The sequence below is a fragment of the Vulpes vulpes genome, chromosome 14 (genome assembly GCF_048418805.1).
Source record: "Vulpes vulpes isolate BD-2025 chromosome 14, VulVul3, whole genome shotgun sequence".
Classification (NCBI taxonomy): domain Eukaryota; kingdom Metazoa; phylum Chordata; class Mammalia; order Carnivora; family Canidae; genus Vulpes; species Vulpes vulpes.
The window spans coordinates 29,969,422-29,992,190 of NC_132793.1; the positions used below are offsets into that span (position 1 = coordinate 29,969,422).

A 22,769-nucleotide genomic window follows, 5' to 3' on the forward strand; every position below is an offset into this window, starting at 1 on the left:
TCATTCAGACTTTTATAGTAGAAAATCAGCATAAAGATAATTCTCTTATTATAAAGTACCAAAAGTAGTTTATGTTCATTGTAAAAACTTCATGTAAAAACTAAAATTCAAACTTCCCCTAATCCTACTCTTTAGAAATTATCACTGTTAATATTTTGATGTATGTGTTTCCACAATTTTTTCTCTTTGCATATACACTGCACACAAGTTGTGGTTTTTCTGATTCTTTGGTTTATAAAATGAGTTCCCTCCTTACATGTTGTTCTATTGTTTTTTCACTCAATGTTCTATGGGTAACTTTTCCCATGTGGGGATTCACTTAACTTTTAAACAGCTTTTTTTGTAGTACAAATACCATATTTTCTTTTGACTGACTCTTAGATTGTCCTCAATTTTTGTTACATTATATGCTTTTACTTTTTTCTATGATGATCTCTCTGGGATAGTTTTTTTTGTCCTATAATTGCTATATCAAAATGCAGAAACACTGCCATGGCCCTTAAGAATAGTTGCATGAATTTACACTCCTAAAAGCTAGAATACAATTTCTCTTGCTATTTCCACCTATTTATCTTATTAGTTCTCAGCAACACTAGAAATTGTCATTATTTTTTATTTCATTAGTCTCAAAGGTATCACTGATATTTTAAATCTGGATTTCTTTAACTATGTCTTCCAATTCTTGTTTTGAAATACCAGTCCTTATCATTTGTTCATATTTCTATTGGGATATTTGCCTTTTTCTTGCTGAAATTTAGGACTTTGTTTTATTTTGCAACTATTAACAGGTGTGTGTGTGTGTTCACTTGTTTGTCTTCAGACCACATTTATGGTATTTTCCAAGCAGGTCTCTTAGTCCTTCCCTGTTTTCTTCATGGGTATTTTACCTGTTTGTCTTTTCATGTTTAGGTGTTCCTATGTCCATCTGGAATCTGTTTGAATATTACTTTACTATATCCTTCAGAAACTTGTCAGTGAATTAGGATGAGATACTAATGGCTTCAACTCGAAGGCCACACCATCCATTAGGCCAGGAACTCACTATGTCATTCCCTTATTTAGAGAATGCTCAGCATTAGCTCATTGGAACTGAGTGGGTAGCACAGAACCTCTGTGCCAAATGAGGTAATGCCAGTAACACGGAGTGCTGGAATTTTGATGAAACGACTTCCCATTCACAAAAAAAATCACTTCATTCCACAGAAGTATAGATTCCAAAAGAAAACTGCCCTCTCTGATGTTACCACATAAAATTAAGTCCCAAAATCCCTTCCCACTCCTCCAGCAGTTTTTCATTCTACTTAGTGCTGGGCAACCAAGAGTCACTGACATGAGCCACCTGCCATGGTTCTCCCAGAGTGGGGCCAAAACATCACTCTATATTCTTGCAGGTTCAGTATTTCATGAGACTTTGCCCTGTAGTGACTCCCACCAGATTATGGGCCCCTCCAAGATAGCTATCATTTCCTTCCTTGTTGACCATGTGAATTGCAGGGCCTGGAGGAGGGGTGGTGGACTCAACTTGGTTCTCCTCTGTGTTTACCTCAAAGATACTTACCCAGTCCCATTGACCTGTGATAGTCTTACTCCTTCAGAACCCAACGCAGTTGCCTACTCCCTGAAGTCTTCTGACACATTCACTCCAAAGTCCATCCCTTTTGAAACTCTGCCCTACTCCTATTCCTATTATAGCACTTAATCACCCTTTAATGCAATTATGCAGCAGTCTAGAGTTTCATCAGCTCATACATAGATGAACCTACATACAAACTTTGACATACAAAGATTAACAGGGCCAGTTAGAACCCTCTCCTACAAGTTTAAAATTGGGTTTCAGAGCCTGAAATAATTACTTCATGTTTTGCAGTGCTGTCTGTCCCATAGAACTCCCTGGGAAACCTAAAAAGCAGCAGCAGCAGCAGCAGCAGCAGCCTGGACCCTATGCCCCAGAGATGCTGATTACATTGGTTTCCTATGGAACCCGATCTGATCCTTGTGATATTTTAAAGACTCTCCAGTGATTCTTACATTCATTTGGCATTGAGAAACCCAGAATTAGCTGAAAGTTGTGTGAATTCAGGGCCTTATTACATCCATCCACATGCAAGCTAAAACAATAGGAGGTCAGATGGGAAAGAATTTCATGTAACTCCCAAGGGGATAGGACCATAGCCTCAGCTGGCAGCTTCATGATTCCAGTTCCTACAAGAGCTGGCTGCTTTAAGGTCTAAGAGAACCCTACAGTCATTCCCCCACAGCCATCTAGTGGCCTCTGAGGTAGTGGTTATCTGGGATTTAAATTCTAGATTGTAATTATTTTACATTATATAGGAACAATTTTTGTAAGTTTTACCTTTTTTTTTCCTTGCACTATCTTATGTGTCCCATGTCTTCCCCTTTGTTGGATATTGCTGTTGTGCAAGACTTAGGAGTTCATTGAGAAAGGACCCGAGAAAGAATTTGATACTGGGGGTGAGGAGGAGGGGATGGTTCAGTCTATAGAGTCTTGAGCTTTGCAACACTGTCTTCTGTCTCTTTGCTTGTTTCCCCTCCTTCAGTTCTTTTGTTTGAATTCTAGAATTCTCTATTCAATTAATGAGAGGGATTCCAGATCTGTCCTTTATATTTCTTTACTGAACCCACATATTCTTTCATTTTCCTTTTGTTCTGTGTTCTAGGTGAGCTCTGTAGCAGTATTTTCTAGCTCATTAATTTAATCCAAAATTGGTTCTGTTTGTTTTGTTGAGCCCATCTGATAAGGACTATTTTTTAACATTTGCATTCTACTTCTAATATATTTTTTTAAGATTTTATTTATTTATTCATAAGAGACACAGAGTGAGAGAGAGGCAAAGACACAGGCAGAGGGAAAAGCATGCAGGGAGCCTGACGTGGGACTCGATCCTGGGTCTCCAGGAGCTGAAGGCGGTGCTAAACTGCTGAGCCACCCAGGCTGCCCAGATGTTTGGGTTTTGTTTTGTTTGATATCTCTCTTCACACTGTTGGTTTCCTTGAGATATCTGCCCTTGTTTTGTGTTGAAGATTGCTATTTGCCTGTGTGTGAATGCTGTTTCTGTGTGTAACAGCCTCCAGTGTGTGTGGAGTAGGAGCAGAACATGCTGTTGGGTGGGCTGTACTGTTAGTTTGTCTTCTGAATGAGAGAGCAGCCATCCTGTCTGGCCTCCCTGGCCCCAGGCCCAGAGCTTACTGCCTTAAGGCCTGTCTCCCATTGCTCAGCACTGACAGAGAAGGAGGAAGAAGCCAGCTGGTGCGGCCGCTCTGAATATGGCTCCCCTTGATCACTCTGGCAGTTCCCCTCCCTCCTTATGTCCATAAGCTGTGGGCTTAGAGCACATTTGGTTTTATTTTACTTTGCTTTTTTGTTCAAATTTTTTAAAAGCTTTGTTTAAAGCAATTTTAGATTTTACAACAAAACTAGAGAAGAAGGTATAGAGATTTCCCATAGACCCCCCTGCCTCCAAACATGTACAGCCTCCCCTGTTATCAGCATTACCCCCCAGAATTGGACATTTCCTACTAAGGGTGAACCTACATTGACACATCATAATCATCCAAAGTCCAGAGTTGACCTTAGAGTTCACTCTTGGTGTTGGACATTTGGACATTCTATGGGTTTAGACAAATACGTCATGACATAGATCCAGTATCATAATATCATGCAGAGTATTTTCACTACCCTAAAAATCCTTCTGTTGGAGACCTTTCTGCTTTCCAGCCCTCTCTAATCTGACTTCCATCCCCACACCCCACCTAAATTTGTGTATGTATGGAAGGCAGCAAGAACATCTCTATTGCCAAATCCAAAAGATATTTTTCAGTTTGCATCTTTTTCATTCTCAGCAGTCACAAGCAACTGACCACCCATCACTGACACTCTTCTGGCCTTCTCTAACCCCAGACTGCCCTGAGGCCACTCTTCTGTTGAACTTTTCTGACCAACCTCTTGCTGTTGATGTTCTTCCAGAGCTTACCTCTGGCCATCTTCTCATTCTGTATTCCTGGTTGAACTCTGCCATCCCATCTGCAGCTTAACATGCCCAGAAGCAAACTCTTCTTCAGCCCTTCCTCACCAGTCTTCACAGCATCACCCTGCCACTTCCAGGTCTCTTCTCTCCCATGCAGTAGACACTCTCCCACCACATCCCAGCAGTCAGAGCCCCTCTACTAAAAAGTCCAGAAGAGACCTTGAAAATGAATGCATCTAAACGTATTCCCGTGTCTCATACTCAGAGGCTTTTCATTGTATCTCAAAAAAAAAACCAAGGTGAACTGACCTTTGCTCACCCCTCCCATGCTACTCTCCCCTGCATTCCCACTTCTGTTTTTTTTAAAGCAACAGGCTCTTTACCATTTGCCACGTGCTTATCCTTTTTTTTCTGGAAAATGCTTTCCTTCTTTTTTCTCCCTACCCTTCATCTGTATACTTTTAGTCGTTGTTTGGCTTTTTCAAACAACACCCAGTTCTCTGACACCCAACTGGTTGTCCTACAGTTCAGTTGAGTTCTGACACTACCTGGAACTGGCACAGACCCCATAGGTTAAGGGCTCAGTCTGACATGACTGCCTCCACTTCAGATGTCAACCACCAGTGGGTCCCCAAGCCACCCATGCTTCTGGCTGGCCATCCACAGATTTGGGGGTTCCCATGACCCTCTTCAGATTTGACAGTTTACTAAAATGATTCACAGAACTCAGAAAAGCACAGTACTTAAAATTAGTTTTATTACAAAGAGTATAATTGAGGAACAGCCACATGGAAGGCATGCATAAGGTGTAGGAGTAGGTGGAGAGCACAGAGCTTCCGCACTCCCTCTGGGTGTGCCACCTTCCCAGCACATGGACATGTTCACCAACCCAGATGTTCCCTCAAACCTCTTATTCCTTGTTTCCTTCAAGGTTTCATTACATAGGTGTGACTAAGGAACTCAATCTCTAGCCCTCTCCCTTCCCTCAGGTTGGGGGGATGGGACAGGGTACTGAACAGTTTAACTTTCTAATCATGTGATTGGTTTTTCCAGTGACCAACCACCATCCCGAAGCTATCTGGGTCCCTCCCTTCCATGAATCATCATTAGCATACAAAGGACACTCCTCAATTATATCTCAATACACTTGTTATAAAAAAAAAAACAACACAGCTCATTCGACTCAGAGACCATGTCACTTTAAAAATTATATCTTCCTTTGTATAAATTACTTTGTACAAAAACTATTAAAAATATAATTTTTTAACTTTTTAATCAAATTTAAAAATAGCTCATTCCTTTATCACTAAGGGATATTCTATGAAAAGATCAATGCAATTTCTTCACTTCTTGATGGAGATGGACATTTGGGCTGTTTTCAGTTTGGGGCTATTATAAATAAATAAAGAATGTTTGTGTAAAAGATGGGGAAGGGGAACTCCTATCACTCAAGAAATTTTAAGAATTTTGGGAGCTCTGTACCAGGAACTCGGGACAAAGACCAAATATATATATTTCTTTTATTATACCACACTCATCCTTCAGGTCTTGGCAGAGTGTCACTTCCTCCAAGATTTCATCCCGGAACCTCCAAACTAAATGGTCTTCCCTTGTTCTCTCCCATAGAACCATATTTTCATCATGGTACTTCTCACAGCTGTTTACTCCCTATCTGTGCCCACAGTTAGACACTAAGCTTCAAGAGAGCAGGGGTACTGTCTCTTTTGGTCATCCCTATGCACACACAGACCTTCAGCACGTGGCACACAGTCATGTGCAAATATATGTGGAAACTAAACCAGGCCTTCGGGAGAAGCACTGAGTCTTGAGGAGCCAGAGGCACCAACCTCTCTGAAGGAAGAAAGCTAACGGTGCTGGTTGATGGCCCACTTTCAAGGGGACATAGAGGCTGCATGCTAATTCCTAATTCAGTATCTCCAGTCAGCAGGTGTTCTGAATATTCTTGGAACATGTGTACAGAATGAGATGACCCTGCTGCCAAGCACTAGCCCAGTAAGGAGTAGTCCCCAATGCTGACAGGTGGAAGACAGAATGACACAATCAGAATTGATTGGGAAGATCTTTAGGGACCTTGGAATCTTATGTAGTAAACAAGGACAGATGGTGTTTTTTGTCATTTCTTCCTTTTGAGAGTGGAACCTTTGAAAAGAATCCACAGCTGCTTTTTTTTTTCTTTCTGGATTTTGTTTAAGAACTAAGAATGATGATCTGACAACAGAGTCCCTTTTATGAGCATAAGGGAGAAAATGTTTTCCCCAAGCAGGTTAACCAGGTTCCAAAGGATCCAAGTGAAAAGAAGGAGAGAAGAAGGGATCCAGACAATCTTAAGCACTCTGAAGAACAGCTCAGATAACACAGAAAAGAGAATTAGAGTGGGGTGGTGTGGGGCAGGGCACTCAGTGATTCAAGTGAGAAAATCAGCGTGAGGTGAGAGTACTTCCAGACTCAGGCACAGGCATCTAAAGTAAACTCTAGATCCTGACAAGTCCATTAAGTCATTTTATGTCTTAATGAGATGCTATTCTAGACTCCAGTAGGGGCCTTGTATATGAAGAGAGAAATAATAAGACCCACTTGCTCACTCACTGTGAGAGTCAGATGAGGTCGTGTACATGAAAGGGCTTTGTATCTGGGAGTGAGGCTCTAGAGTGTTTAGGACAGCTGGTAGCCATAGAGGACTGACACTGTGGCAGTCTTTGTGGCTCTCAGAGGGCAATGTCTAAGTGAGGATAAAAAGGAGAAGTAAGTGATGTCATATCACCTGGCCACAAGGAGGCCATGTAATGAGAATTTCTGTTACAGACTCAATAGGATATTCTTGTAAAACTTAATTACTTGAACTACTGCTAGACCTTGCCAGATTGACAGCAGACACTTTGTCAAGTCCTTCATATTCCTGAAGATAGAAGTGATTATGAGTTCCTGCCACTCTGGATCTAATCTGGATCTAATTCTGACCAGAGTGTGGAAGTGCACATCATAGGAACTTGGGAGAAGCAGTGGTATCTCTGTGTTCAAGCTACTTGGAGGTCAAGGCCAGGCCAAGAAAATGCATACATAGTTTTAGAAAAGCCAGGCTTGTAAGAGCAGAAAACGATAACCATTAGTTAATAGTCTTACCCTCTAGGGGAAAGTTCAGGACGCTCTCAAAAGTATTATTCTAACTGCACAATTACAGTTAAGCTGGTGAAAAACAGATGCCCCCAACACTGAGCTCTCACACAAATTGTGAGTTTTCAAAAGACATACAAAAAGTAAAAAGAAAAACTTAGAATCAAGGCACGGATTTTTTTGAGAATAGCCTCAGGAAAGTACAAGCCTTTGAAAGCAGGAACAGATTTAGGACAAAAATGGTGAGAGGATTCTTGTTTTCTCCTAAGGTACAGAGCTGACAGGACAGGAGAGACCCTTAGCCTGGGGCTAGTGTCCTAGTTTTGAAAGAGAGAAGTATACTTCTTTGATGATCTTTGAATGACATTGGCAAAACAATAATTAAAGGCTAATTAATGGACACATAGGAATTCACTAGATCATTCTCTCTACTTGTGTGTATGTTTGAAAATATTTATGGTTTAATATTTCTTTAAATTACCTTCACATAGAAAAATCCAGAAAACAGTTGACAAGAGGGACTGTAGGAAGGTGAATACTGGGTTATAGCATGACCTGTCCTAAAATCAGTGGTAGGAAGAAAAGGGAGGTGAATCAGTGAGTGCCCCTTATTAGAAATAATTAGAATGTCCTTTGTTGTTGTATTACCCTGGGAGAAATCATATCAGCTTTGAGGGATGACCACTGTGTGTCAGTGTGCTCCTTGTTTCACTTCTTAGAAAGGCTGGGACCTGTGGAAGGAATGGGCTTGTTGGTGTTTTTAACAAGTCTGTGATGAAGACAGAAGCCCCACCTGGGCCTGGGGGGAAGGGGACACAGACCTTCTGAGCTGCACTCTCTTACATCTCTGGATTGAGGGTAGTCCCAGGAGATGCCTCTGAGCAACACCAGGGCACCTGCCCCTGAGGATAGTCCTGTACTCAACTGCATCAGTAGCATCCAGACCCACTTGGAAGCTCTTAGTCCCTCCTTGCCCTTCCATGTGGATTTGCTGCCTCCTTGTGTTTCTATTAGAATAAAAATAACAAAAAGCAGGATTATGCATGGAAACCAAGAAAGACAAATTATTCTTCTCAGACTCCTTTACTGTTTCTTCCTCTTCTCCCCAACTTCTCAAGGGTGGAGCCCCAACCCAGGACATTCTTCTGTATTTGTTTTCACCCCCTGGGTCACCTCATCCAGACTTATTACTTCATATGCATTAAAGAGTTTACCCTTGAACAGTATAGGTTTGAACTTTGCAGGTCCACTTATATATGGATTTTTTTCAATAAGTACAGTATAGTAAATGTAATTTCCTTATGATTCCCCCCCCCCTTTTCTTTAAGATTTATGTATTTATTTGAGAGAGAGCACAAGCAGGAAGGGCAGGGAGAGGGAGACAGAATCTCAAGTGGACTCCATGTTGAGCATGAGCCCGACATGAGGCTTGATCTCATGACCCTGCAATCATGACCTGAGCCAAAACCAAGAGTCACGTTTAACTAACTGTGCCACCCAGGTGCCACCTTATGATTTTCTTAATAACATTTTCTTTTCTCTATCTTTCCTTATTGTAAGAATACAGCACATAATACATATACAAAATATGAGTTAATCAACTATATTATCAGTAAGGCTTCCTATCAACAGTAGATTATTAGTAGTAAAATTAGTAGTAAAGTTTTGGGGGAGTCAAAAGTTATATATGGATTTTCAACTGTGCAGAGGGTCAGCACCCCTAATCCTCTCATTATTCAAGGGTTAATTGTGTATGCTTATGATTCCCAAATGCCACCTCCAAGCCTCCTGACCCATAGCTGCCTATATCTCCTTTCGGTGGTTAGGTGGATATCTCAGAAGTCAGCATGTCTCTTACTGTCTGTCTGCTGTCTTGTACCTGCTCCACCCAGAACCTTCCCTCTCTAGGTTGATGGCTTAGTTCCTCAGATCAAAATCCCTGACTTCTCCATTCCATACTGTACATCCAGCACATCAGCAAATTCTAGGGTCTCAACCTTCAAATTATGTCCAGATTCCAAAGTGCTTTCCACACCCATGCTACAACCGCCCTGGCTTGAGCCACCATCATCTCTCTTAGACTACTGGTCTCCCTATTTCTGCTGCTGCAGACCTAAAGTTCTTAGCCTAAGTTAAATGATATTTCTCTGCTCAAATACCTAAGTTAGTTCCTCATCTCATTCAGTAAAACCCAATACCCTTACAGTGCCTGCAGGCCTTCCATGGTCTGCTTCTCTTTATCTCTCTGCCTTTATCTGTGACCCAACTCCCCCCACTCCAGCCATGGTGGCCTCCTGAGGTTCCTCAAGCAGTCCTAGGTATGTCCTTGCCTCTGGCTTTGCACAGCCGAGCCCATTGCCCAGGTGTGTTTCTGTAGACATCCCCTGAGCCATCTCTCATGCCTCCTTCAAATCTTGCTCAGATATCACCTTCTCAAGAAGTAAGGCTCACCCACTCTGACCATTCTGCTTTAGAGTGCCAGTGGCACCCCTGAACCCCCTTTCCCTTACCATCTTTCTATTTCTGTAGCATTTACTACCTTCTCACATGCCCTATAATTTGCTTGTTTGTTTGTTTACTTTTTATCTCCAGCTGATGGAATGTCCACTCCATGAAAACTGCAGTCTTTTTTTCAGTTCGTCAGTGTATTTTATGGGCCTAGAACAACAGGACCTGTGTCAATAAAATATTGATTAAAAGGAAAATAGGCACCTCGGTGGCTCAGTGGTTGAGCGTCTGTCTGCCTTTGGTTCAGGGTGTGATCCCAGGGTCCTGGGATTGGGGTCCCGCATCAGGCCCCCCACAGGCAGCCTGCTTCTCCCTCTGCCTGCCTATGTCTCTGCCTCTCTCTATGTGTCTCTCATGAATAAATAAATGAAATCTTGGGGCACCTGGGTGGCTCAGTGGTTGAGCGTCTGCCTTCAGCTCAGGGCATGATCTCGGGGTCCTGGGATCGAGTCCCACATCGGGCTCCCTGCAGGGAGTCTGCTTCTCCCTCTGCCTACGTCTCTGCCTCTCTGTGTGTCTCTCATGAATAAATAAATAAAATCTTTTAAAAATAAACAAATAAGTGAAATCTTTAAAAAAAAAAAAAATAAAGGAAAATAGAGGCTGTCAGGGAGGAGGAAGGACCAGGAGAGTCAGGACAGCCAAGAGGCCCAGCCAGGCAGGAATTGAAGCCTCTCCCCTGAATGATGATGACTGTGGAAAGCCCCTTCTCTTGAATCAGGGAATCCACTGGAGGGATCTTTCCCCTTGTTGGGGCAGCAGTGGGCTGTGGGAGCCCACTGGGAAGGCAGAAGTTAGTCATCCCCACATCTCAGAGTGCCCTCTCCAGCCAGCCTGAGGGCCTGCCTCTGGTTGGTTGGCTCTTGGGTTCACTGAGGCTGCCAGTCTGGAAACCAACCCCATGCTGCAGATGCCTTGTATCTGCAAATAACAGAAGTCAGTCTTTCTCTCCATTGTCAGGGTAGCTTTTCAAACCCTTCACACCTGGTTTACAGATGAAGGCATGTTGAAAGCGTTTACAGTTACAAGACCAGTAGGAGTTACTCTCTGCCTACCAGTAGGAGTTAAGAAAGTTGTTGGTTTGAGGTTGATCATTTTATTTTATAAAAATTAGATGAATTTCCTTTCTAAAAATATAATTGAATGTATATTATTATATATATATATATGTTTATTCTTGTGTGTACCTCTTCTGTATGAAAAGCTGGTTGTTCTTTAATAACTTTTCTCATTTTCTTAGACTTTTATCAGTAAAGGTTTGCTAATTCAATTAGATAGCTTGCTTGTCATTCATTATTATTATCCTAGAATTATTTTTCTTATTTGGGATAAGCCATGATGGGCCATCTCGATAAAAGGCCCAGTGGGAGGTCAGAGCTCTCTCCCAGTGCCTTTGGGGACAGTACAGTCTAGAGGTCAGGTCAGGAAGCTCAGCTTATCAGTCTTTTTTACACTTGCTTCCTGTGAACCAGGTACATGGTTGTGATAAGTGATGAGAAAGGTACTTGGAATGGTATTTGGGGGATTCTCCCTGCCTGGCCTGAGGTGGGGTGACAGTGCTGATTCTGGGGGCTGGGATAATAACTCAGTACTCTCCTTTCTCACAGTTGTTTCCTCTCTTTGCTCCTGGTGGCTGCTGTGGTTTGGAAGATCAAACAAAGTTGTTGGGCCTCCAGGCGTAGAGAGGTAAGCCTCAATGGATAAAAGTTCCTGAATGCCTGTCAGTTCTTCCTTTCTCTTTTTCTAAAGCAAGTCCGTTTTTAGCTAATTAGTGATAATTTATAGACATACCACAGGGAGACTAATGCTGCCATTTCTGCAGAGTATGGTCAGTAGATTTCAACTAGTGTGATATAAAGTATAATTCTGCACCACATGCTTTTAACTTTCTAAAAGGGAACTTTAGTATTGACTTATAGCTGCCAGTTCCGCCCATTCTACCAGTGCTCTGTCCTTAGCTCAGGCAGATCTGAGGGCTCAGTAGCAGAGTTTTTCATGAGAACGAGAGTAAAATCAGCCAGCTAAACCATCTCTGAAATATCTCATCATGCAAAGATAAATCAGTGTCTAGTCAAGTTTTTGCTTAAGTTTTATTTTTTAATGAGTCTTGATTTATTTCCAGAGCTCCGTTCCTAAAGTGGTATCAATAAGTCAAGCAAATATTTTTATGATTGACCAATCAAATAAATAAACTTGCTTAAAAGTGACAACATAAAATCTTCTTTTTCACAACTTTCACAGTGTTATTACTCTGCCTTCTAGAGTCCTGTCTATTGCATTGTTGATAATGGAAGGGCACTGAGCTCTAGGCTGATATATGCTCCTCCGTCTTCTGTATCTATTCTTGCCCTTTTCTATATAAAAATGTATCTATGGACAAGATTTAGAAGAGAACAGGAATATCGCAAATCAAAACTTAGAAGCACACAGCCCTATTCCCTGAATATTAGTGTCTGTAATGAGGGCCTCCTCCTGGAGGTCATGACCCCTTTTCTGACCCATATAAAAGTAATGTTAGCATAAAGGTAATGTTGCATCCTTTTTATTATCGTTTTTAAATTCAGTGGGTAACATATTCAGAGAGATTTTTTTTAAGATTTATTTATTTATTTATCAGAGACACAAACTGAGAGAGAGGCAGAGACATAGGCAGAGGGAGAAGCAGGCTCCATGCAGGGAGCTCAATGTGGGACTTGATCCTGGGACTCCAGGATCTTGACCTGAGCCAAAGGCAGGCAGGTGCCCAAACGCTGAGCCACCCAGGTGTCCCCAGAAGGAATTTTCTAATAGCTCCATTACTAAGACATTTTAAAATCCCAATGAATTGTATAGTATTCTAAAAAAAAGTAGAAGTGATCCAAATAGAGTAAGAAAGAAGTGGGAAGACTCAATAAACATGGCCAGGGAAGGAATTGAAAACTTCTCAGAATATACTCTCTCCACAAAGGGCATTACCCAGGGAGTTTCCATTTGAGATGAGCTTATGGAAATAGTAAGTCTATTTTTCCTTGAGTGCTTAGGAGAATTGTTTACTTCTAAAATATATAAACTGTTCTCAAGTAAGGGAAAAGATGGAAAGCTTAAAAGAGTCCTAATTCATGGTATCCATAGAAACTTTGAATCCCAAACCTGAGAAAAAGCACCAAAAAACAAAGACCAGTCACACAGTGACTTTATGTGGAACAGTTCTAATTTACCAGTGTAATAATGGGATCATTTACTACAGGAAAACCTACAGAATAGGTTATATCAGTGGGTAAAAATAGAACCTAAATTTTTAGTAATGGCCAAGTAATCACTTAGTCATTTATTGAAATTCAACATCAGTTCCTGGTTTAAAAGCAAAACTCATGGGATGCCTGGGTGGCTCAGTGGTTGAGGGTCTGCCTTTGGCTCAGGGCGTGATCCCAAGGTCCTGGGATCGAGTCCCACATCAGACTCCCTGTGTCTGTGTCTCTGGTTCTCTCTCTGTGTCTCTCATGAATTTATTATTAGTATTTATTATTTATTATTATAAATAAAAATCTTAAATAAATAAATAGATAAAACTCTTTGTAAACTCTTTTTTTTTTTTAAATGAAAGCTCATTTTTACTCATATTAGTGAAAGAAAATATCAGACATTTCATTGCTGACTCTTGCCCCCATCAGAGCCCATAGTCACAGGCCTCAGGGCTGTTCTGCAAGTAGAGATTGAGGAATCCTCGAAGGGTGTCGGCCTCACTGAGGAGGGCTGATACGGCAGGATCTTCTTCCTTCATGGCTGCCATCCAGAGCTTAAGTTTTGGAGTGTGATCTACACAATCATTTAACTCCAGAGCTTCCAGCCGTTCAAACCAGGGCCAGATGAGGTAATCAATCATAGAAAGAGAATTACCACCAAAGAAAGTTGTCTTCTTATTGGTCAGAACCTCCTCTAGCTTGCTGAATTCCTTCCGTAATTCTTCTTTTAGGCCAGAGCCATCTTCCTTATTTTTTCTTCTCAGAAAGCCTGTTACCAAAGATGGAACCTTGGAAAATAACTCAAACACCATCTTTTGGCAAGCTTTCTCATAGGGATCATCCGGCAACAGCTTCTTCCCTGGATATGCTTCATCCAGATACTCACAAGTGATAGGAGATTCATAGATCAATTGACCCTGACTGTTTTCCAGAACTGGCACTAGGCCAAAGGGATTCTTCTTAAAGAACCACTCAGGCTTATTTTTCAGGTTGATGTTGATGATTTCATGCCTGATCCCCTTGGCCTTCTAATAATACCTCCTTATTAACACTATAAAGAATATCCAAATAACCAACATCACTCATGATATGAAAACACTAGAAGTTGTACTGACAAAATCAGTATTATGACAGATTTGTCATAATAAGAGCTGACATTTGAGCATTTCTAAATTCCAGGCACTATTCTTAAAGGTTTTATATAGATTAACTAATTTACTCTTCATAACAAGCTTATGAAATAGTTAGGAGGAAACTGAGGCTCAAAGAAGCAGAATAACTTACCCATCATCACACAGTTACTAAGAGACCAAACTGGGCTTTAAACTTGGGACTTTGGTCTTTACAGGCTATGTAAATACAGTCCTGGAGTCCCCATCGTCACTTATTTCTGCTCTGGATATTCTCGGCTGTGCACTCAAAGAAAAAGAAATAAGTTTTATTACTATTGAAAAGGAGGCAAAATTATTACTTTCAGATAAGATGATTAAAGCATAGTATAGCAGCAATTTGCATGCATAAAAAGTAATACTTAAGTAGATCAAAAATAAATCAAGGAAGACAAACAGTCAACTAGAAAATGTTTGCAACATACTTGAAAGAAAATATGAAGAGGATGAAATACCTTGTAGAAAAAAGGTTTTTAAAATGTATGCTTATGAATTTAAATGAAATTTTTAAAAGATATTTATTCATTCTATAATAGGAATGGTGAATGTATGGTGAAGGAAATTTTCTTTCTTTTGCCATACCAGAGAGCATGCTTAATTAAATAAGAAGGAAGAATTAGAAGATCCCTACCTCCCAGGGTTATGATAGGCTTTATTTAGGCTCATTAAGAATAACAATTTCTTCAGCATATTTTTTTAAAGATTTTATTTATTTATTCATGGGAGAGAGAGAGGGAGAGAGAGAGAGGCAGAGACACAGGCAGAGGGAGAAGCAGGCTCCATGCAGGGAGCCTGATATGGGACTCGATCCGAGGTCTCCAGGATCATGTCCTGGGCCGAAGGCAGCACTAAACCGCTGAGCCACCCAGGCTGCCCAGCATTTTTTTTTTTTCCAGCATTTTATTTTTTAAATCATTTAAATTTCTTTAAAAATTCCAGGTTATACTTCTTTTAAAATTCTCTCCCCACCACCACCAAAAAAAAGTAGCTTATGACAGTTGATCAACAAATTAAGCTTTTACCCTTGTGATTTGAAATTTCTGTGAACCCGACTGTTCAGAATATATTTCTACATTTCTACACTGTTAGTCATGTTTATCCCTCTCAGAATTGTAGAAGAAATGACTTAATGATATTTGTAACAACAAAAATAATAACAAACTAACACTGCTTAAGTGCTTGCTCTATGCCAGGCCCCATGTTACTTGTTTGTCCACACATTATCTCATGCACTCTTTGTAAAGGAACTTCCAAACTGGAGGAGCAGAGGTGTTCTGTCCTACTGGGACTCTAGCTCTTGGGGTAGCACAGAACCCAAAGTAGGGTTGCTCCACATATTTGTTGAGTAAATGGACCAACAGTTTGATGAGATCTAGAATGTTGTTATTAGTATTTTAAGAAAATGTTTAACATAAAAATATCCTTCTAAACCAGAGCCATTGTCTACCCAGACTAAGATTCTGTCTCCTACCATAGTTCCACATTGGTGGTTTGCAGGAAGGCCTGGTTGTCTTCCATGGCATGACCTCCAGGCTTCAGTGACATGCCTGGATCTCTAATATCCTTAATGATATATGAATGATATAGATTGATCCACCATGTGCTGGGCACTCAGCTGGTTAGTGTCTCCTTTAATCCTTGTAACACAGGTTTAAAAACCCTAATTCAGAGAAGAGGGAACTGAAACTCAGAGACTTTAAACACCTTTCTTAAGGTGACGCAGCTGGAAATTGGATCAAGGATTCACATCCAAGCCTCCCCTAAATCCAAGGCCCTTGCTTGTCCCTCTAACTCTGCCAAACTTCACACTTGTTTGTTTTCAGCTTATACCACCTCTGTGAACAAAGAGCTCTTTCTGTTGCTATCTGCAGTGTCAACATTTGGTTCAGGTTTCAGTAGAAAGAAAGAAGTGGGAAAGGCTTTAATCTAGAAATGAAAATATGAGGAGATAGGGCTACATCATTTATTTTATATATTTAATAAGCAGGCATCATAACATCCTGTCCATCAGTATTTTAGCGTGTATCTCTAACAGGTCAGGTAAGGACTTTCTGATATGATGATAGTGCTGTTATCACATTCAACAAAATTTAGTAGGTCCTAATGTTATCTGATACCTGGTCTGTGTCCAGTTTTCTCCAGCTATCTCAAAAATATCATTTTGGACTTCTTTGTTTGAACCAGGGAGGATGGGGTACTTTTAATATGTAGTATTCCTTAATAAAATCCCCTCAGCACTCGGTGCGCTAACATTTGCCATATTACCCCATAGCAACTTCTTCGAGAGATGCAGCAGATGGCCAGTCGCCCCTTTGCCTCTGTAAACGTTGCCTTGGAAACAGATGAAGAGCCTCCTGATCTTATTGGAGGGAGTATAAAGGTGAGAATGTGATTCAAAAGCCCCGAAAACTTGTCAGAACTCAGGCTTCTGAGAAACCACAAAGAACAAGAAACTTGTTCCGTTGCCTCGTAATTATGTTTTCCTTTCTCTCACACACTGACGTTGTCAGGTGTTCTTTTGCTTTCATTTTTCAGTGTTTCATTCATGTTGTTAAGCATTCCCATGTTCAAGGAGTTTTATTTTATTTTATTATTATTTTTTTGTTCAAGGAATCTTAATATGTAAATGGTTTGTCTCAAATTCTTGTAAGTATTCTGTGACATAATACTTTAAAACTTGTATTGGAAAAGAGCTAAATTGAATCATTGCTTCTAAGTAGTTTAGGGAATTTTCTTCAATGGGCAAAAATTATAATTCACTCTGCATTCTATGGAATGTAAATATTTCTGACTCCTCAAAAAAAAAAAAAGATGAGGAAAGTGATAAAAGTTTCTATTTTGGCAAAATGATGAAATGTATCAGATACTCTGGGGAAACAGCTTTATTTATTTTTTTTTAAATTTTATTTATTATTTATGATAGTCACACAGAGAGAGAATGGCAGAGACACAGGCAGAGGGAGAAGCAGGCTCCATGCACCGGGAGCCCGATGTGGGATTCGATCCCGGGTCTCCAGGATCGCGCCCTGGGCCAAAGACAGGCGCTAAACCGCTGCGCCACCCAGGGATCCCGGGAAACAGCTTTAGATCCTGAATTTTAAAATACTTACAAATGCATTACTGAGTTCATAGGAAGTAGGTGAAATTCCCAGGGAATACTCTCCTATCCTTCCTCCCAAAAAAGAACAAATCATGAACCAAACCAGAATGATGTGTGATCTGAAGTGGTTCCAGATTGGTAACACACCATGACTCCCAGCTGACATAGGTGCAGATCCTCTCTGTGGGAAAGCTTCCCCAGTTCAGCCATGTAGGATCCCCACCGATCAAGATCAAGCAGTCAGAGATCACCAAGGACAAGAGAGACAAGCCACCAGGAATATGAGTTAACAGACACTGTGGACAGAGGGTGTAGACAGGACTTCATATGTTAGAGTGTCATCTAAAGAGTATAATATAGCTAGCTCTTTATGAAATGTTTGAAGGTGGGAAAGATGGAATCATAAAGATGAGGACACCATGAATCAATGACTAGATCAAAAAAAATGAAATGGAACATTTAGGGGCACCTGGCTGGCTCAGTCGGTAGAGCACGTGACTCTTGATCTGTGTCATGATTCAAACCCCACGTTGGGTATAAAGATTACTTAAATAAGTAACCTTACCAAAAAAATGGAATATATAGTGGTTAAAATTTCTAAAATAACTCAGTTTACATGCTAAATAAATAGCACATCAGACACTAGTGAAGAGAACTTTTGAACTGGAAGATGACTCTGAAGAAATTACACAGAATGCAGAACAGAGAGACAAGAAGATGAAAAATATGACAGATAAGAATATGGAGAATAAAATGAGAAGACCTAACATGTATTTTATATATACATTGTATGATTGCCACGATGTGAAGAAATTGGAACCCTTGAGCACTGTCAGTGGGAATGTGCAATGTTGGAGCTGCTGTGGAAAACAGTATTGTTCTTCCTCAAAAAAATAAAAACAGAATTACCATATCTTGCAATTCCCCTTCTGGATATATACCTGCAAGAATTGAAAGCCAGGTCTCAAAGATGTATTTGTGCATCCATGTTCACAGCATTATTCACAATAGCTAAAAGATGGGAACATCTCTAATGTCCATCAGTAGATGAATGGGTATGCCAAATGTGGTCTACACATACAAAGGAATATTATTCAGTGTAAAAAGGAAGGAAATTCTGACACCTGCTACAACATGGATGAACCTTGAGAACATTATGCTAATTGAAATAAGCTAGCCACAAAAAATATATATACTATATGATTCCACTTTTCTGAGTTACCTAGAGTAATCAAATCCATAATGACAAAGTATAATGGTGGTTTTCAGGGGTGGGGGGAGAGGGAAATAGGGAGTCACTATGGGTGTGGGGTTTCAGTTCTGCAAAATGAAAACAATTCTGGAGATGGATGGTGGTGATGGTTGCATAACAGTATGAATCTATTTAATACCTCTGAAGTGTACACCTTAAAAGGGTTAGGGTGGTAAATGTTATGTGTGTTGACTACATTTAAAAAAATAACTGGGGAAAAAAAGAAATCACCTAAAGGAAATGACAAAGCAACAGCTGACTTCTCATTAGTAACACCAGAAGGCAAAAGAGTTTGGAAGAATGTCTCCAGATGACATCAAGAGAACTGCCAACCTCGAACATCAGGCCCAGTAACTGTCTCCTAAAAACAAGGACAGAAGGAAGATTTTGAAAGCTTATAAGAGAAATGTCTATAGGATGTGTTAAAGAAAGAAAAACTAGCCAGGAGAATGGAGTGAGGTATAAGAAGGAATAGCAAGACAATGAAATGGTAAGCACATAAGGAATCTAGCAAACATGATAAAATAACAATTTGTAGGGTTAAAAAAAACAGACAAATCTGAAGTACTAAACAGCACCATACGTCCTATGTTGATAGCCCAGTATGACCCAGTTGGTTACTCTTTCAAACACTTTCTTGACTGTCCTTCCAGGACACCACACACTCTCACTCTTTGGCTGCTCAGCCTTCTCCATCTCCCCACACCTCTAGAGATGGCTCAGTCTTTGGGCCTCCTCTCACATCTTTTATGCCCACTACTCCAGTGACTTAGTCTGTTTGAGCTGCTATGACAAAGTGCCAGAGACTGGGTATCGTAGAAACAACGGAAATTTCTCACAATCCTCAAGACTAGGAAGTCTAGGATTGAGGTGCTGGCAGATTCATTGTCTGATCAGAGCCGCCTTCCTGGTTCGTAGATGGTGCTTTCTTGCTCTGCCCTTATATGCCGGAGGGCAGGGAGCTCTGTAGGGTCCCTTTTATGAGGGCACTAATCACCTCTTAAAGGGCTCACCTCCAGATATCATCCTATTGGGCATTCAGACGTTACATACAGATTTTAGAAGGACACATTCAGACCACAGAAGTGATCTTTTCCATCATGGGTTTATTTTAACACCATGATCTCTCCGCTCAGACATCTCCTGTGAGCCTTTCACTCCTATATCCAATTGCTTGTTTACTTGTGCCCCCACATGGATGTCTCAGCATCCAAAGCTGAGCTCTGGATATTATCCCCTATACCTCTCCATGGCATATCCCCCCCAACTAGGTATCTCATCCTAGCCACTCAGGCAAAAGTCCTGGAGCTGAACTTAGTCCGCACTTGTTCTCATTCTCTTTACATCAGCATGGCTTTGGCTCTGTCTTCAACCTCCGTTGCTGTCAGCACACTGATCTAGGTCACAGTCCTCTCACCTGCCCCGTCCTTCCCTCTGTTGTAGCCACAGAGGTTCCAGAAGTCATTTTCTTCAAGCAGATTGAAGAAATGAATGACATATTTGGGGGTATGGCAGGCAGAATTCTAAAGATGGCCAAGATTCCCAGCTCATGGTTTTTCAGTCAAACACTACTCTAGGTGCTTCTTTATATAAAGGGATTGGACAGAAGTAATACAAATCCCAAGACAGCAGAAACCTTAAGATACCGAGGGATTTTCCCTGGCTGGTGGCAGAAGAGGAAACATGAGAAGACTTGGTACGCTCGCACGGATTGGAAGCTGGAGGGGCCATAGGACGAAGCCTCTGGGAGAGAGTGGCTCCCTGCAGACCACTAGGAAGGAAATGGGGACCTTAGACCCACACCAAGGAACTGGATTCTGCTGCCCTCCCTGAGGCCTCTTGAATAAGTTTTGAACAGATTCTTCCCTAGAGCCTCCAGATAAGAGCTGGCCCCGAGGCTGACTTGACCAAGTCCACCTGTGAAATTAAGAATGGATGGAAGAAATGAACAAACCTGTATCTGTAAGCAGGAAGCCTCAGAGCTCGCCTGGATTTCTGACCTGCCGAACTGAGATAGATAATAAATAGGTGCTGTTTTGCAACTAAGTTAGTAATTTGTTTATTTGTTCTGTGCTACACAGCAATAGAAACTCATAGAGGGCATCTTTAAAAATCACATGTGAAGGCTGCATCATTAACACTGGAGAAGCTCCACCTTAGGTAACTCTTTGTTTTATTCCACCAGACTGTTCCCAAACCCATTGCCCTGGAACCGTGTTTTGGCAACAAAGCTGCTGTCCTCTCTGTGTTTGTGAGGCTTCCTCGAGGGCTCGGTGGAATCCCTCCTCCTGGACAGTCAGGTGAGTAGATGAGGACCAGTGACAAACTAGACTTGCGAACTTGGGTGTAGAAGTGGTAGTGAACCATAGGTACGTGCCTGCCTTGTGTCATTGTAAGGATTCAGGGAGACCCCATTGTCCCTTGTGTTCCCTGAACTGTCTGTCCTGAGGCCATGATTCCTTCCCAGGGAGGTGCTCAGAGCTCCCCTCCCTGCACTGGCTCCCACACCCTCCTGGTGGCATTGATATTTCTAGCCACACCTTCCCTTGCTGCTGCTTTTCCTCAGCTCTAGCTCTGCCGCCCCTTCCCTGTCTCTTCTCCCTTCCTCACGGCTTCTCCCCTCCATCCATATCCTCTTTCACAGTTATCTTACCTATTCTTGTAGCTCCCCGCTAGCTCCTCCAAGCTGGCCACTCTCAAATTGGCATTTCCAACCTTATGAAATTTCTTTTGCTTTTTCGCTCTGTTTTAAATATAAGGCACAAACCGCAGTTATAATAATTTAAGGGAAGTCTTGGAAATGTACTCACAGTCCTACCATCCCGCACTCGCCAGTGTTCATTGTTTTTTCCTTTCTAGCCCTGGCCAGCAGCTTTGTTGAAATTATTGTATAGACCTCATTTTTATTCTTTTTTCATAAAACTGTCATAAACATGTTTGCAGTTTACTATGTAACAATTTACCAGTGTCTTTCATGCAATTATGATTTCATGCAATCATAATTTCGATAAACATCCTCTTACCAAACACTAAGGAGATATGGAATACAGTTGTGGAAATATTAACTCCGATTAATCATGGAGTACTTTGGAGGGATGCTTCAGACAAGATGCACAATATGTTTTAGACAGCTTTCAGTTGAAACAATTCTGGGGGTCAGGGTTGCCTTGGCTAAAGAAAGCCCTGTGTCTATGATAAAGTGTGTCCCAGAATCCTTGCCCAGCTCCTGAGCTCCATAGCCCCCTAAGTGCAGCCCTCAGATTCAGAGCCACCTCCAGTTGAGCTTTCTAAATGACTTCTGGGTCCTCATGAGGAGGCCTTTAGGCTTGGCCAGGCCAGCCTTTATTGTCTTCATTTCCTAGGGGAACAACTTGATTTGCCTTCACCTAGGGATAGGAGTTCAGCTCCTAACTCAGCCTTACCCATGTTGAGGGCAGAATGACCCACTGACCTGAACTCTGGGACATTGTCTCCTGCCACTTCCCAGCTCAGCAAACTTGGCCTGTGCTCCCTGAGAGCAAGGCCCTGGCTAGAATTAGGAAAGCGGCCTTTCCTGCCCTGCCCTTTGCCTGATTGCCCCATCCCCTTCAATTCCTGATGAAGATCTGCTCACTGCATCCCTTTTACCTCTTCTGTACCCTATTTTAGGTGGCCCTTCCTCTGGACTCCCAGAACACCTGGCTCTGCCTTTGCTCTACAGTGTCACTGATATGGATTCCCCACTTGCCCCATTCCTCCATTTTATAGGCTCAATGCAGTGGAGTAACAAGCACACTAACCCAGCTCCTGAGAACCTTAGCAGGGTTCTCAGCCTCCACTGGCTTGCTCACGTGTGTTGAGGATCCAGCTCCCCCAGAAATGTGCCTTCCCCAAGGGACATTTGGTTTTTTTTTTTTTAAGGTAGAACGTAGCATTTTATTTAGATATGCATTAAACTGTTGGAATTGAGAACCAGACATACGTAATAAACCTCCAAAAATAGATCCTAAAAGGCACTTTCTGCTTAGGGCAAGCAGTCATGGAATAAGCATGTAAACAAGCTGGCTTCTCTGTACCACACCAGCCAAGTCAGCTTTCTCCATGGCCAGCCGCACCAGCTTTGCCCTCCCTTCTGTTAACACCAGCCAGACCCCCTGTAGGTCTAACCCAGGTTTTCCTGTAGGACACCTTGGCCTAACTGGGAATGCTGGAAACATGTTGTTAAAGGAATCATGGTATTGAGAGGAAAAAAAATTTTTTTTTAAAGCTGCCATCTGAGGTGATGGCTTCTCTGTACTTATGCCATACCCCAGAACACCCAAGTTAATCAGTTCCTAGTACAAAAGGGAGAATGGAACCACTTGTCCCTAAGGCAGAGGTGGTGGAGGTGGGGAGGTGATGAGCCAGGTACCATTCTAAGGT

The 22,769-nt window shown here is 41.6% G+C and overlaps 1 protein-coding gene and 1 pseudogene across 2 annotated transcripts in view; one reads left to right on the plus strand and one right to left on the minus strand.

The window, feature by feature from the left end:
• ATRN (attractin) overlaps positions 1 to 22,769 on the plus strand; it is a 163,152-nt gene that overhangs the window by 135,296 nt on the left and 5,087 nt on the right. The window contains exons 26-28 of one of the 2 annotated variants that reach the window (XM_072736260.1): positions 11,234 to 11,312; positions 16,289 to 16,396; positions 20,554 to 20,672. In XM_072736260.1, the coding sequence (XP_072592361.1) occupies positions 11,234 to 11,312; positions 16,289 to 16,396; positions 20,554 to 20,672 (306 nt within the window). The remainder of the gene's footprint in view (positions 1 to 11,233; positions 11,313 to 16,288; positions 16,397 to 20,553; positions 20,673 to 22,769) is intronic. The other variant, XM_026012365.2, reaches the window with a different exon arrangement.
• Positions 13,189 to 13,870, minus strand: LOC112930024 (glutathione S-transferase omega-1 pseudogene; annotated as a pseudogene).